The sequence below is a fragment of the Parasteatoda tepidariorum genome, chromosome 3 (genome assembly GCF_982258835.1).
Source record: "Parasteatoda tepidariorum strain Cologne lab strain chromosome 3, Ptep-v5.0, whole genome shotgun sequence".
Lineage (NCBI taxonomy): Eukaryota > Metazoa > Arthropoda > Arachnida > Araneae > Theridiidae > Parasteatoda > Parasteatoda tepidariorum.
The window spans coordinates 38,442,766-38,459,365 of NC_141757.1; the positions used below are offsets into that span (position 1 = coordinate 38,442,766).

The 16,600-nt window shown below is 29.3% G+C and overlaps 1 protein-coding gene across 1 annotated transcript in view; it reads right to left on the reverse strand.

The window, feature by feature from the left end:
- LOC107438305 (cuticlin-1) overlaps nt 1-16,600 on the reverse strand; it is an 85,829-nt gene that overhangs the window by 42,032 nt on the left and 27,197 nt on the right. The window contains exon 3 of the mRNA XM_087159111.1: nt 14,309-14,357. Within this exon, the coding sequence (XP_087015237.1) occupies nt 14,309-14,357 (49 nt within the window). The remainder of the gene's footprint in view (nt 1-14,308; nt 14,358-16,600) is intronic.

The window sequence follows — 16,600 nt, forward strand, 5'->3', positions numbered from 1 at the left end:
AGAATGCAGATATGACTCGCCCGTCTTGAAGAGGTCAAAGAAGCATTCGATGGTAGAAAAAGGCAGATATGATTTCAAGGGACATTTAAGTCATTGAAAAGGGCTTGGGAAACATTTTGTAGAAATGATTGATTTTATATTTATCTAACTGTCAAGAATATAAAGGTGTAAAAATTTGTATCAATATTTAAACCTAAAAAAAAAAAATTTAGAAAAAAATTTGATTCCCTCGATATGATTCAAAGCCTCCGAAAGGTGATCCTTCAGAGTCTAAGTTAGAAGACGAAAGGAAGCCAAATTGAATAAATAAAGTCATAGACTGATAAATTTTAGGACAAGCGATACCCAGATAAAATTCAATGAGTAGAAAGTTTGAACAACTATCGGTTAAGATTGGCTTAAAAGACCAAAAAAAAAAATGAAAAAGAAGAAATTAACGCTTACATTTTTCGATTTTGTGAAAAACAGATCTGTAAGCTATATGTTTCAAATAACGTCCTCTAAAGGTTGCGACAAAGAGCAAACCGAGCTTTCTCACCTACAAAAAAACTGAAACCCAGACAGAATGGTGCAATGAACCTGGTAAGCAAAGAAGGGCATAAAAAGTTAAGATTTTTTTCCAAAAGAGAAGTGAAATATTGCGAGGCAAAAATTAATATTCATTGAATCGATGTTTAAAGTAAGAAAAATCCATTGTAAATATGAACAAAAAGGAGAAAATAGCATTAAGATAAATTTGAACTGTCATGAAATTAAGATAATAAAAGGTTTTAAATAAATAGATAAAAGGATTTAAATAAATGTGAAATTGTAATATTACACTTCAAGTGTAACTGTGTCAAGCAATATTTGTATTATTATGACATAATAGTAGACATGACTGTATTTTTTTCTGTAAATAGTTAAACACTTATGCTATCACTTTTATTTTATTTATTTTATTTTATTTATTATTATTATTGCAGGTCCTTCTTTTTAAAAGAACTTCTCTTTCTAAATCATAATATCTCTTCAAAGCTAAAGTTTTAAATAACTAGAAAAACATCCATTTAGTATAAAAATCTATCTATTACCACCATTTTGAAAATATCCTGTTTTTACATCATTGTAATATTTTTGGTAGAACAATAATAAATTAACATTGTTTTCAATAAATTCGAACATTATTTTTTTGTTTTGCAAAAATTCGGACATGCACTCAAGAGTTTTCTAGATGTCGTGTTAAGTATAGCCGCTTTAAGTTCATAAATCATTTTCCCGAGGAACAATTTGCAACACAACATAATTAAGAAAAGTCTGTAACAAAACAGAAACTATATTTAAAACAAAATACCAGATAGATTAGAAGATCTTTCATAATTTAGCTTTCCCATTATAATATAAGTTCCCCCATTATACGAAAGTTCACTCATTTTATCTAGTTTTGCAAAAACTTGGACGCACACTCAAGATCTTTGTAGGTGTATTTAAATATCGTGGCTTCAAGTTCATAAACCTTTTACCCAAAGAACAATTTGCAAATAAACATAATTAAAGAAAAGTCTGTAACAAAACAGAAACTTATGCTTAAAACAAAGTACTGGTTAGATTAGAAGATCTTGCATAATTTAGCTTTTCCATTGTACCGTATGCCATGAATCAGGAGAGTTCACTCAATTCATCTAATTTATATTCACAATGATCCATGAAAGTTATGTTATCACAGAAATTACAACTGAAGCATAAACAGCTACTGTTCATCGTGTCGTTAAAGGTTATCATCAGTTGAAGCGTTTCTTTTGAATGGTGAGTAATCATACATTTTTCTTTGTCGATGATCCCAACGGCCATGCGATGAAGGAATGTTAGCAAAAAAGAATTTTTTGTTTAAGAATGTTTAAGAATTTTTTAAAAATTTCGTTATCTTATTTAACGAGAAAAAATATGTTTTTCAAAAGCTAGCTATTTTATAAAAACTTTCAGGAAGCATTGAATTCAGTAAGTACTCATTAAATAAAAAGAGTAATTACCGTGACTACCATTACTTATTTAAACTTAAAACATGTTTAGTTACATGCAGGGATGCCAAAGACAACTAAAATTGTAAAAAGTGGTAGAAACTCTATTGATTTTTTTATTTATGTAATCTGTTCTGACCCCCGAAAAGTAGGGGGTAGCCACAAACTGAGAAATGTGCTTCAAATAGTTTTGTCAGGAGAATGATAGTTTTAGCACACAATCATAAAATTCGTTTGCCCAAAGATTTTTCAATGTGAAAAATATTTTTTAATAATTATTTATTATTTTATTTAATAATAGTAGAAAAAAGTTTGAATTGTAAGGTATAAAAATTTTCACATCAATTTAAAGAACCTAATTTTTATGTCAAATTACAAAATTTGAACTAAACTGGGCGAATTGTCTCTAAGAAATCTGCTTCGTAGAAATTCAATTTCTTCGTCTCCTAGTAATAAGTAACCAGCTGCTCCTCCCCCTTAGGTGTGTTCGTAATATTTAAACGGTCACAAATTAAGTACTTGGTTATCTTTTGTTGGCCACCCAAGAGTTTTGTCTTCTTAAATATGTGTATTTTATCGAAACCGCATGTAATTATGTTCAGGAGGAATAGTAGCTACGATGAGTTATGTCTGCTAGGAATTGTTATGTCTACGAAGTTATGTCTACGAAAATTATTGTCGTGACGAACTAAGCCTACGATGAAGTGTCACCACTACAAATTGTGCCTGTGAGAATTCATTGTCGTGATGAACTGAGCCTACGATAAAGTGTCACCACGACATATTGAGACTAAGAAAAAATTATCGTCGTAACGAATTGAGTCTCCGATAAAATGTCACTGTTTATTTTTATTTTATTGAAATTACATACATTTTCTGACTTGTGTGCTCAATATAGGCTTATAAGTCATTGTCAAGTAGAAAATACAGATTTCAGAGAAAGACATCACAAAGAATACATCCAGGGTTACTGCGGGATTCGAACCCGCTACCTCCACGCTTAACAGAGCGTTTGGACCGGCGATACCGCTCGGCCAGGGAGGCCCCTAAAATGTCACTGCGACGAGTTGTGTCTTCGATGAATTGTCTCTGCTACATGTTGTGTCCACAATGAATTGTCGATGCGGAGAATCATGCGCACAGCGAATTGTCCTACCACAAATTGTGTGCGACGAGTTGTCGTCATGATGAATTGATACAGAACCAGAAGTGACTTTACTTACAGAATTTGTCTGGAATTTTAACGCTTATCTCAAATTTAAATGCAAGTGTGCTATTTACTCGAAATAGAAGAAGAAAAAAAAAACAATGGAAACATTTTATGTAAAATTTTTTTTTTGGCAGTAAACTATCTAAGATTTTTTTTTAAATCAGAAAATCTAAATTTATATACGAAGCTTATAGTCATATAATTTGAGCTGGAAGTCCCAATGACCGACACGTGCACTTTCCTTATTCATCGTGTTTACGAGTCTTGGTGGTAGTGATCAGGTAACTGGAACTCAAATGGAGTTTGAGGTGAGGTAGGTACAGTGCCTCGAAGACGTCATTAGGAAATATGTGATGAAGCTCAGATAATTTAAAGTTGATGATGAGTATTTACATACAAAATATGCTGGCCAGGTAGCCGAGCGGTTAGCGCGCCTGATTGCGAAGCCAATGGTCGCTGGTTCGAATCCCGCTCTGGGCATGGATGTTTCTCTCTCTTGTGTTTTGGTTCACAGGTGCCCACTGGGTAACGCGAAATGAGTAACACCTCTGGCATCTTCTAAAGCGAAACGAATAAAGTTCAGTGCCTGCCATTCGAAAAAAAGTAATAAAATAAAATAAAACATACAAAATATATATGCAGGTGAGAGATGAACTAGAATTGATATAATAGTAACATAATCACATCATTGTTGAACAAGTGTGCAAATTGGTCTAATATTGGCATTTTCAAAATTGTCTAATTTAAAGATATTATTTAAAGTTTGCTGTGTCACATGCTATGGTCTAGTCAAAGAAGTTTCTATTCAGTTTATGAAAATACTGGTCAAGTAGGTGCATAACAAGATTAGCGTTTCTCTAAAACCACCGAGAACTAGTGATTTTTCTCAAAATTTGATTTCATAGGGTGGTGAGTCTATTCAATTGGTTAGGTGTGACATTTTGCAAAAAACGACCGAAGCACAGGTAAGAATATGATCTGATCATTTAAATATACAACAGATTTTCAGTTTAAGTTGCATCTTCGGTACATTAGATTCTGTAGGATGACGGTTGCAGCTTTATGGTCTGTTTAGGTTACGCTATTATTGATGACAAGGCCGAGATAGATATTTTTTCTAACCGTTGGAATAGTTTTATTGAAGAGGACAAGTTGATTATAGAAATTTCTTTGTAACTATATATATAATAAATAATATATCATATATATGATTTAAATATATATAAAATATATATCATATTATGTATCATATATTTCATTATTATTACTTTAATTAACTGTAACTTTACTTACATTTATTTATATTGTGATTTGAAGGAGGAGTTTCATCTGTTGGTTTAAATTTTGTACTTTTCAGTTGTGATTCCTTTTCAATTTTATAGTGCTTTTCAATTGTAGTAAAGGTTATCTACTTTCGTCTTTTCATTATGGGACCTCGGGTCACTGTTAGTTTTGATTAAATCCACTGACAACAAAAAGGCTCCTGTGTGTTTGCAGGAGGTGTGTCCCCTGATGAAGTACTGTTTTGCAAGCACACATTTATATTTTCATTTATATTTTCATTTTCATTTTAATTGTAAAGATTTTATATACGTCTTATTTCAATAATATATGCCATATTATTAATAAAAACGGGTAATCATTGATAGTTTATTTCTTATATAAAAGGTCGAAATATAAGCATTTAATCGTTACTGTATAAACAACAGATTCCTCTAAATATGACAGTGAAACATATTTTTAGAAAACACGTAGCAACGTCTCTTGAAAAATGTAATAAAAAAATTAACATTAAAAAAAATGAAAAATAACATTTTTTTTTTTTTTTTGATTTCTTGTAATTAGATTTATTTTAAACTTCACAGAACTTAAGTATAAAAGAAGAACATGACAAATTCTTACTTAATGCAAAATTTAATTGTAATAATAGCTGACGGGAAAGATTAATTAAAATAACAACTTTTTCTTCAACGAAAGTTACTGCGTCAGTTTTTTTTTCTTACACAAATATTATTAATTCTATGGAAATAAAATTACAGACTACTATAAAAAAGAGCAAAAAAACAAAAAAAAAGAAGTTTTTCTTAGACGATCAAGCAAGTTTTGCGCTTTGAGAAGGTCAACGCACCATTTAGAAAGAAAAAAAATTGGATCCGCTTATTTTCCGAACAGATAAACGTCGCAACAGGAAATGATCAACTTCAGATTCCAGTTGCAGTTGAAGTTATGAATTTTAGAAGACGCATACGACAAACAGCTTTTTGTCAATTTAGATATCTCGTCCTGCATAATTTGCAAACCAAAACATTGCACAATCTATTCCATTTATAGGAAATGATCGCTTACAGCTACCGTCGATTGTATTTTATTTGACAAAATTGTGTACTACATTCAATTTATTGCAAACTATGATGCAGTTAATGGTAAAATTAGAATTATTTTTATTCATTAATTTTTAAGAGAAAGACATAATACCCTACATCTTTAACCAGTGTACTAAGGCTCCTATACTATCAGAGCTGACCTATCAAGCAATATTGGAGCAAACAAGTTCGCAAGTTAACGTTATGTTAGTATTAGATATGTTATTACAGAGATGCCAACTGCTCTGGACACGTCAAAATAATTTAAAAAACGGTAAATATTTGTTGACAATAATTGTTTGCTTTTAAAAATGTAAGGCATGTCCTGAGTATTATACAGTGGTGAATTATATAAGCCTACGCATTGTTTAGAAATAGTGGTGGATTAAAATCTACTAAATCGAACTTATTAAACCAAGAATTACAATTAATAAGCTACCACTTGAAAATATTTATTCGCTGAGCTTATGTTAGCTATTTGCTCCAACAATAAATGATAAGTCGGCCTGTCTAATTCAGGGGCTCTACAGTGTATAAGTATTTTTATTTATCAGCCTTTTGAAATTTCATTTTCAGTTAAATATAAAGAATGAAATATAGTCACTAAAAATTTTGATACCACTTTAAATTTAAAAAAATTAATAATTTGGTGAATTTTTTTAAACCTATGCATTTCATTTTCTTTTGTTAAAATATGAATTGTGCGATTCCATTTCTTCACAAGAATGAACCTCTACACTTATACAAGTTAGGCATTAACCCATTGTGTAAAAATAATATACTATATATTTAAAGTAAATTTTCTTTTTCTTAGTTACTAATTTAATTTTTAAAATATTCATATAAATATAAACATATATATATATAAAAATATGAGATTAACTTCCTAATTTCAAAAATTTATTAGGTTCTGAATTTTTTATTCGTGATAATTGCTTTCATCTAAGAACAGAATAATTTCATCTCAAATATTTAAGTTATTGATAAGTATTTAAACAGTATGTTAGAGAATTGCATCATTTAAAATACCTATCAGAAAATAAGTAATAAAAAACTGGTAGTAAAAACGATTCAATTGTAGACAGTAATTAATTGCAATCTCCAATCACCAAGGGAAATCATCCTGGAAAAGATCATTATTTAGAAAGGAATGATAAAAATTTATTATGTGATGTGTATAGGAATAGCATTTGGAAATATGCAACTTTCTTATGCTAAATTTTTTTTAAAAATGTGACGAATGTGAACAGCAAAAACAATCGTGGAAATAAAATTGACGTTTGTAGCATTGAAATTAATGATAAATAAATAAATATCGCTCTATTTCTTTCTTAATTCGTTTTCAGTTTGTTTACTAAGTTGAATTAATTAACAACTTCATTAAGAAATAAAAATTAATGCATTTTATTGCCCATATCAGAAAATAAATTATTTTTATTTTAAATTGATTTTTCAAAAATTTCATAATCGGATTTAGTTATTTATTTCGCTTTAACAAGATAGAAAATTAAAATTTAAACTCAAGCAATTCTCAACTACAGGCTCAGATTTTTTTTGAATCTCTCTTTTTAACCCTTTTCGAAACAGTAAATTTCGATTGAAAATTTCAGTCGAGCAGGACATTATTTAGTTTAACATTTCAAGAGGTATGTAACATTTGGAGAAATAGTGTTGCCAGACTGAGTACACTGTAACAAAAAGGGTAAAATTATGTCATAAAATATTTAACTTGAATTTCGAAACCAGGTGTGAAACGGGTGACCAAAAATGCAAAAAGTGATGGCTAATAAAATCCGAAATTTTATTAAAAGAAATTAAAATTAGCAACTTTTTATGGCATATTTTTTTCCAGCAAACAAATGAAAGTGGTGCAAAGAATGCTGTGTTCTATGAATAATTTGAAAAAGTAAGTCATAGTGTGGTAGTTAATATTGAATAATTAAAGAGATAATAAATAAATAAAGTGAATTAAAGTTCTACCATTCTTTGCATTTTTAATCGCCTTTGGCATCCCTGTGAGAAATGTTTTTAACTTACAGCTACCAACACGGAAGTTTTCAGGGCTTTGAAATCCTCGAAAAATAGATAAAAAACAGACAGTAAAATGATTTCGTTTCTAGCTTGCTTTCAAGAGGAATTAAATAATTCCAAACAACAAATAGCCCTCAGTCGTGGTAGTCACGGATTAGACAGTAAATAAATAAAAGTTTTACTACCAAGCTTTTTTTAAATCCCTTGGAATTTACAGTCTAACTTTAAAAAAAGTAGCCAACAAGTAAAGCAGCATTTGTCTTTCCAAGTTTTGACTTTTGATCTTCACGAATTTCGGCTTTTTATGTATCTTATTAAATCTCAGACTGAGGAGGATCGAATTCACAGTATTTTGACTTGGAATTCGAAAAAGTGATCCAGAACTGATCTCTTCTGTGAATTACGCGAGTTTGTTTTGGAATAGGAATCCAAAACAGGAAGAATAATGTTTAAAAATCATTAGCTGGGAAAGAGCATCACGAGATGATTCTATCAGCATTCACCAAACAATCACAAAAGAAAGTGGAAGATGTTGTGCAGAAATCCATTAAAAGGATTTTTCTGTATTCTTAAGAGATTTTTATGACTCTCAGAGAAAGGCAATAATTCAGCGTTCATTCAACCCTTTAACAAGTGGAATTCTTGCTGTCGAACTTAAACAAAAAAAAAGTTGCTTTTACAAGAAGTGTATATCTGAATAATTTTTTTTTGTTGTTTCTTATTTATTAGATTTTTCCTCGTGTATATTTTAGAAATCGATGCGATTTACTTTTTCTATCTGTTTGTGTTGTAGTGGATACAATATTATCTGTATCGGTTATTTTGCGTGCAGTTTTATGTGAATCTGATATGGTAATGCCACATTCTTGAACTTAAATTGAGATTTTAACGAAATTTAAAAATAAAAAAATACTTTGTACTGTCTTTAATTATTTTACAAATTTTTCTTTAACAAGCTTCCAGAAGGTGTAAATCAGAGTATTGTATTTAAGTGAAAGCATATTGGATTAAATAGACTACAATTTAAGATTTTTTTTTCTTTCTAATGTCCAACTGTGTTAACATTTTTCGTCAATTCAGGCATTTGCAGGGCAGATTAGTTGGCCTCTCTTTCAGGGGCACCATATTAGATGAGCCAACGTTGCTGCCATAGTAAGAGCAGATAGTACAGAGAAGGAAAGAACATCCATACCTCGCCCGGGATTCAAACCCAGAACCTTTCTGATGCAAGGGCAGTTTCCTAACCCCTACACAGGCCGGTCGGATTACAATTTAAAATAGGATTTTTTTTTGTTTTGCTGTAATTTAATCCTTTTCACTTCGATGTAGTTTCTGAGGAGCATTTAAAATTAAAAAATTTCATTAATTAATAATTAGTAACCATAAAATCAAAGTTTTCCCTGGCACCCAGATAAGTTTTGAAGATAACAATGATTAAGAATTTTAAAAATTACTTAAAAAAAATGTACTGTATTAAGGGTTTTCATTGAATGATTCAGTGTTATAATAGTTAAAAACAGCAGTTTAAAGTACTCGGAAAGCAAAGGGTTAAATATATCATCGAAATATTGTCATTAAATGTATGAAAAGTAACATTAAATATACCATTAAACATATCTTTAATTTATCTTTAGGTGGAAGATAAAATTTTCTAAAATTATAAATCTAAGAAATTAATATAAAAACACTAAATTCTGTTGCCACTTTAAGTATAAAAATGAAATCTTAAGAAATATTCGAAAAAATCTGTGAAAAATTTAAAATGTGGTGACTTGCTAATTTGTTAATTGTTCGGATAACAATTACCGGTATTGACCTATAGCTTTGCGGAAGTTTAACACGTCTTAGGCAAATTTAAAAGTTATAGTTTTGACATTAAAAATAATAGACGATTGTATTGTTATTTTAAATTATTATTATTTTTTTCTTTTTGAAAAACAACAGGTAATGGTGGTTACAAAATATCTAAAGTTGCCGTGTTACTTTTATTTTCGTTATCTATCTGAAATATTTCAAAAGCACGTGAGAACTAAATTTACAACTTGTCTGCAGTAAAATAGGTTTTCCATTTCTTATTTTTATTTCAAAGGGACTAGATGAACCTTCTAAAAAGTTGGCAATCACCAATCCTCTGCATATCTTTAATTCGATGCCAAAAATATTCTGATAGCTAATAGTTAAATTCCATTTATTTAAAATTGCCTTCTTTCGAAAACTCTTTTTTGATTTTTTTGAGAATTTAAATCTGTTGTGACTTTCTTTACGGAAAATGTTTTTTAGATTATTTGAACTTCGTCCTCTCAATTCTAAAACGTGCTCCATGATGTTTTAAAATAATAACCACGTCATGTTTTCTCATCAAGATGAGATTATTTAAATCGTTTACCTGTCTGATACGTCACGTTTTTGTTATGGACAAGATTTGCAAAACACGATGAGTTTATTTCACTTAAAAACATTATATGTTCTCAAAGGATATATCTTTTTAGAAAAAACACGAAGATGCTTTAAATCAATTCTTTGTAAATGAGAAAAATAAAAGGAAAAAAAATATTTATCTTAATCCCCATAGGAAAACTTTTTTTCTTTCTAATCCATAGAAATTCTGCTATACACCAATATGGTAATTTAAATAAGAATGTTACTACAAGTTTTCATTCATATCAAAATTCGATTCCATGTTGTAGATCTTTGATCTTTGAACCTAGGTATAAAATCTTTGAACGTTGCGTTTCCAATTTTGTTCTGATTGAAAATTCTGATTTGAGATTTTTTTTTGTAAAAATGATTTCGAAGCAATTTTACGCATCAGAGCATAATATTTTAGAACTTGTTTTTATTTGAACAGTTGATTTTCCGACTTTATTATTTTTTTATTGACTTTTGTACCGAGAAATAATTGTACACAAAGTTGCCAATGTTTTTTGTGAAAATTTTTACTAGAGGTGAATTTTGTGCTTTTATGTATGATTGTGCGTTTCATAAATTTAATTTAGAATTTTTTTACACCACTACAAAAAATTGATTCAAAAAATATTGATTAAAATCAATAACATTAATTATTCAGATTTATTTCCAACAATCAAGTTTCACAAAAAACCGGTTAAATTTAGATTTGTTACTGGCAGAACTGAATGTTATAATTCTGTTTTTGGAAAAAGATTTCTTAATTATTTAAATATTATTTTAAATAAAATTATATCTAATGATAAGCATTTTATTGTAAATAACAAATGAGACTTTATTAAATATTTAAAATACAATAAAATTAATAGTATTCTAACATATGATTTCGAAAATTTATTTACCATTATTACACAATAATTTATGGAATATTTGTTTAGAAATTTTTGATAAATATTTGAGTAATGAGGACATTAATAGGGAAGATTGGATTAATTTATGTAATGTAAACATTTTTGAAAATTATCTTTTTAATGGTCTTTATTTTTACAGACAAATTCAAGGTATCTCAATGGAAAATTGTTATTTAAGTGCATTTGCTAATATTTTCTTACATTTTTATAAACAAAAATTTTTACAACTTAATTTATTAAATGGGTTTAGATTTACTGATAATTTAATTATTCTTAATTGTAATGTTTTTGATTTAGTTAAAGATATCTATCCTAAAGAACTTAATTTAATAAAGACTAACTCACATGAAAATGGCGGTAACTTTTTAGATCTTGATATTAAACTTCATAACCAAAAATTTTTCATTGGATTTTATTGTAAACGAAGAGATTTTAAGTTTGATGTTATTAGTTTAACACATTTTAATTCCAACCTATACTTTAAAATTTTCAAGATTATTTTGATTGGTCAAATTATTAAGTTTAAATTTATTTGTAATAATGAAACAAATTTTCTCTTTCAGCTATTAGGAATTTCAAAATTACGTTTAAGAATAATAATTTTCCTTTTAATTACAGTAATTATAATTTTTTAATTTAAAATATTTTAAAGACGTTCAACTAATTCGGCCGATATTGAAGCTCGCATTAATAGGTTTATGCGGTGAAGTTTGGGATTTGTTCCTGAAGAATATAGATGGTAGCACGTTATTGGAATTTATACCAGTATTATTGAAATTTTCATCAATTGATAAATGCAAAAAAATTAATGTATAAACTTGAGTATTAACTATTTACATCACATACTGGAATTGTCGACTTTTACCAAACGCGAAATTTTCATCCATTAAAAAAATGCAAAAAAATTGATGTATAAACATTATATTTAATGCATATGTTCCTCATTGATATTTTCGAAGTAATTTTCAATTCTACAATAGTTACAAAACTTTAAAGTAAAGAAAAAATTGCAATTTAAATAATTTTCAAAAGTTGTTCATCGTCTATTGAAATGCTTTCGTAATTCAGAGGAAGCAGCAAAAAGTAAACATGACTATTATTTGCAATTTCTGTAACTCAAGTTGCTTTTCAAAGATGCTTAAAATCAATGATGCTGAAAATTTTAAAAAGTTTACTGCCCTTTAACTTGACAAATAAAGTGATAAATTGTTACAAATTTAAGCAGGCATGCATTAATGTGCAATCAATGTGGGCTTAAGCTCTTAGTAAACATTCAGATGCTGCAGCTTAAGAAATGAACAATTTTTTTTTTATTCCACTAGAATGGCAGCTTCCTTTTCAACGGCATTTTTTGAGCTATTGCCATTCGGCGATTAAGAAAAAAAAATGATGAGTTAAAGTTGAAAGCCGGAGATCTTTTGTGTGGTCGGAATCTGTGGCAAAGAGACAGCTCAGCTGAATGCTTCACCGGTCGCTGCGCATTGCACGCTGTGGGTTTCTGTCACGAAATTGCAGTTCCGTGTAATCACGCTGGTGTTCTTCTAAGACGAGATAGACGAAAAATAGAGGGTTGAGTTAGAAGAAAAAGGGGGTGTCTGTCAAAAGTAATTGGAGACACTTCCACAAGAGAGCACTCATTATCTTTTAGGTGTGGAAGGAGTTAGGAGATGAATCGTAAATTTCAGGTTTATTTGAAATGGAGTCTTACATATACTTAGGTAACACATGATACAGAAAAAAAATAAAAACTCATCACATAATGAATGTTACAATGTATTCTAAAATGTAAAAGCTAAAGAAAATTCTTCAACTAGGGATTGCAGCTCTGTCTTGAGTAATTAAGATGGTGTTTTTAAAATGAAAAATGGCATCCAGTTTTGACTTTCGCATATTAGTAATTAATTTTCTCTTAGAATTGGAATGTCTGATGCACGACTCTTACGAGTCCTGAAAAAGTGAATTGTGATAATAAAAAGTAAACTAAACTTGATCGTTTAATACCCATTACGCGGTTCCCAATTTTTTCCAGCTTCGGAACTCTAAACGACCGAACCCTAAACTTTAAAAAAACGGCAGGTGCAAATATACAAACGAAAAAATAAGTTCGAATTAATTCAGAAACATTAATAGAGAATTAATTTTTTTTCATTGTTTTATCAGTGAGTCTCAAAATTATTATAAGAAGCTGTTAAATTCACAATCTGCAGAGCCTATGTTCTTTTGCTGTATATGTTAAGTCTAGTAGTTTTTGCCGCAGAGTTGAAATTCAATAAAATAAGTTGAATTATAATTTTTAAAAAAGAACTGTTATTAAGTCAAGAAGGCGAGCGACATTACCCGTGCCACACTGCAACACATACCGGTTCATAAGTTGGGCGACATTCACACATCACATAACAAAGAACAATACACATAGAGGCATTGATACCTTGAGCGGGATTCAAACCAGCAGCCATTGGCTTCGCAGTCAGGCACGCAGACCGTTCTGCCACTTATCCTGGCAATTATCACAAACTAGAATACTCAATTTCTATTCGCAAGATCTCTGTGACTGAGGTCAATACAAAATACGCAAAAAAAAATTATCCGTGTTTCCACGCTAATCGATAGCTAATAATATTTTTTTCATATTTTGATAGCTTCCTAACACAAACAAGGAAAGATGAAACTAAATGTTAGAAAAATAGTGGCTGGCTGCAGGTTCGATCCCCGGCCCAGACACTGGATTTTCGGGATGCAGAAAATCCTCAGCGGCCCTGTCGTATGATTATGCGGCATGTAAAAGATCCCTAGAGTGCCTTATTGGCTTTTGGCATTTCCGGCAAAAGGAAATTCCTAGTGCACTTTAGCATCCAAATAGAGTCTCGGTGCTGCCATCTAGTGTGGCAGAAACTAGACGTATAAAGTAACGGTATCTCACCCATTGTGGTGGTCCTGAAAGAGTGGATACCACTTCTGGAATACGCACTAGGTCTGCTTATCGGGAAGACTGATTGTGCAGCTCATAGGAAATATTAAAAAAAATGTAAGAAGAATAGAAAATAAAATATATATTTCTAAAACAATATTTTCTTATGTTCACTAAAAAGAGATGGTTTTATCAAACCTATAACACCTAAAAAGATATTTTTGTTAAACATGAGACAAGGAGCGCTTAATGGATCCATGAACTTCTATAACTCCTTAAAACTGTCCCCACCTTCTATAACTTTAGTAAGTGATGGGATAAAAAATTTTCGTTTTAAGCGTAATAAAAATAAAATATAATCTTTTTTGTTTTTAATTGAAAAACACAATTCTTCAAAATTTTCATTTTATTTTAATTTATTATTGCATCAAATTTTTTTGTTGCTATTCTTTATTTAAAAAAATAAAATTAATGTCACTTACCAGACTTCAAAGTTAGTTGACCTTCAATTAATTGTGATGTTAATGAGAGCTAAAAATTGAAATTAAATGTATGAGTATTCATGTGCAACAAATAATTAGATAACATTTCATGAATATCAATAAAATATAATAAGAGCTAAAAAGAAATAATTAAAAATATATATTTGGCCCAATTAATTATGCAGTAATAAAATGAGGTGACATAGCCAATTAAAAAAAAATTTTTGCGAAGAGTATCAGAAGTAGGACAAAATTCATCCCTATAACTTTGAAAGTGTGAAAAAGAAAATTACTTATATTACTACTACATCACTACTATATTTCTACCAATATACTATTATTTACGTAAATTCACAACCACAATAATAAATTAATAAATTTTAAGATTCGCAAGAATCTTAATCTATAATATAATTTATAGTTCTATCTATAATATAATCTATCTATAATCTATAGTTCTAATTAGCAGTAATAATATTTCTCCTAAGAATTTTATTTAAATACGAATTTTTTTTAATGAATTTTTTATTTAATACTGGGGAATATTTGTCCCCCGAAACCACGAATAATTATTATTTTTTATATTTTAATAGCATTAGTTTTAATGATTCCATTTTGCTTAAAATTTAGATCCCATTTTGCTTAAAATTTAAAATTTTGAAAAATTTTATAAAAAATATAATTAGGGAAAGATAAATATCTATGTTTTTTAGTTCGAACTTTATTTTCAGAAAGTAATTTTTTCGGGATTACTACTTAGCTACAAGGTACACAGGGGTTATATTTATTGAAACTTAACGTTACAGCGTATGCAACAGCCACTTCTGTAGTTACTCTATGTAAACAATTTTTCCTTTTACAAGCAATGTTTTGGAAAATTTTATGTTGCAAAACTGTTGGTACAGTATAAAAGATCATGCTTGAAGCTTTTTTAAAAAAGTATAATTTTTAACCATGCAAAAGTACAGATCGACTAAAATGCGCGTTTAAAGTTAATAACTTTTTTCTAGCGTGAATACGAGCAATTTTGAAATCATTCTATTGGATTCCAATATTTATAATAGAATTCGATTTTAATTATAATGATAAGGAAAAAGATTGGCAAATGGAAATTTGATAAGGAAAAGAATGATAAGGAAAATGATAGGCAAATTAAGCGAATTTAAGGCAGAGAGTAAGTTTCTTGTTCTTCAGTGGTGCCATATATGACCAAGAATATGACTTCAGCCACACACACGTCACAGTCCGTATTGAAAGACGGACTCATTCATACATAAATCCATTCATCAACAGATAATAATTTTGACCTAAACCAGAGAACCATCGATCTCCTATCAAACTTCAGAGGTATTGTTCTTTTTTATGGGAACTTTAAGGTCTTCGTGACCCCGACAGATTTAACGTGCACCAGTCACCCTTTAATACGCGGGGATTCTTCGACCAACTGGTTTCGAACTACCGCTCTCACAAACACGTGTCCAACGTCCTGCCAACCAGGCTATCCTATACTTATTTGACAGATCTAAACGGTACATCTGATTTATACATTTAAGGAAAAATAATGACAAACCACCTTTTTTTTAAAAAAAAAAAAAATAATAAATAAATAAATAAAGGCTAACTGTAAAGAATTTGTTCAATGATCAAGTAATTTTCCTGCAGATATTATAATGTTCTTAATGTAATTAAGCAAACGATTCCTAACTTTAAGCTTTCACCAATATTTACTTTAACTTGTGCAAATGAAACAGTAATATATATATATATATATATATTAATAATAATAATAATAATAATAATATATATATATATATATATATATATATATATATATATATATATATATATACAGGGTGATTCTAAAAAGATGGGAAAAATTTTAGGAAGTGATAGTACACACCCAGACAAACAATTTTTATCAAAGAATAAGCACCTCTGAGATTGTAAAATATCAGAGGTGCTTATTATCAGCATTATAAACTTATATAAAACAAAGAATCAATATTATTTAACACATTACTACAGGGCATTAGCCGGTGATTAATCTCTGTATCCGAAGCACGCGTGGCTCAAATCATTGATGATCTTATAGGATGCCAGAAGCTCCCTATATGGTGCTTCATCCCCCCAAGTAATTTAAATTTTAAACTGAAAAAAATAAAAAACCTAATGAAAAAAGAGCTTTAAAATATGGTAAAAAAATTAAAACATGTAATATTAATAAGTTGATGCTGAGTAATATTTCAAAAGCAAATACCACTGCAAGTAATTGCCCAATTAACTTCAATACTG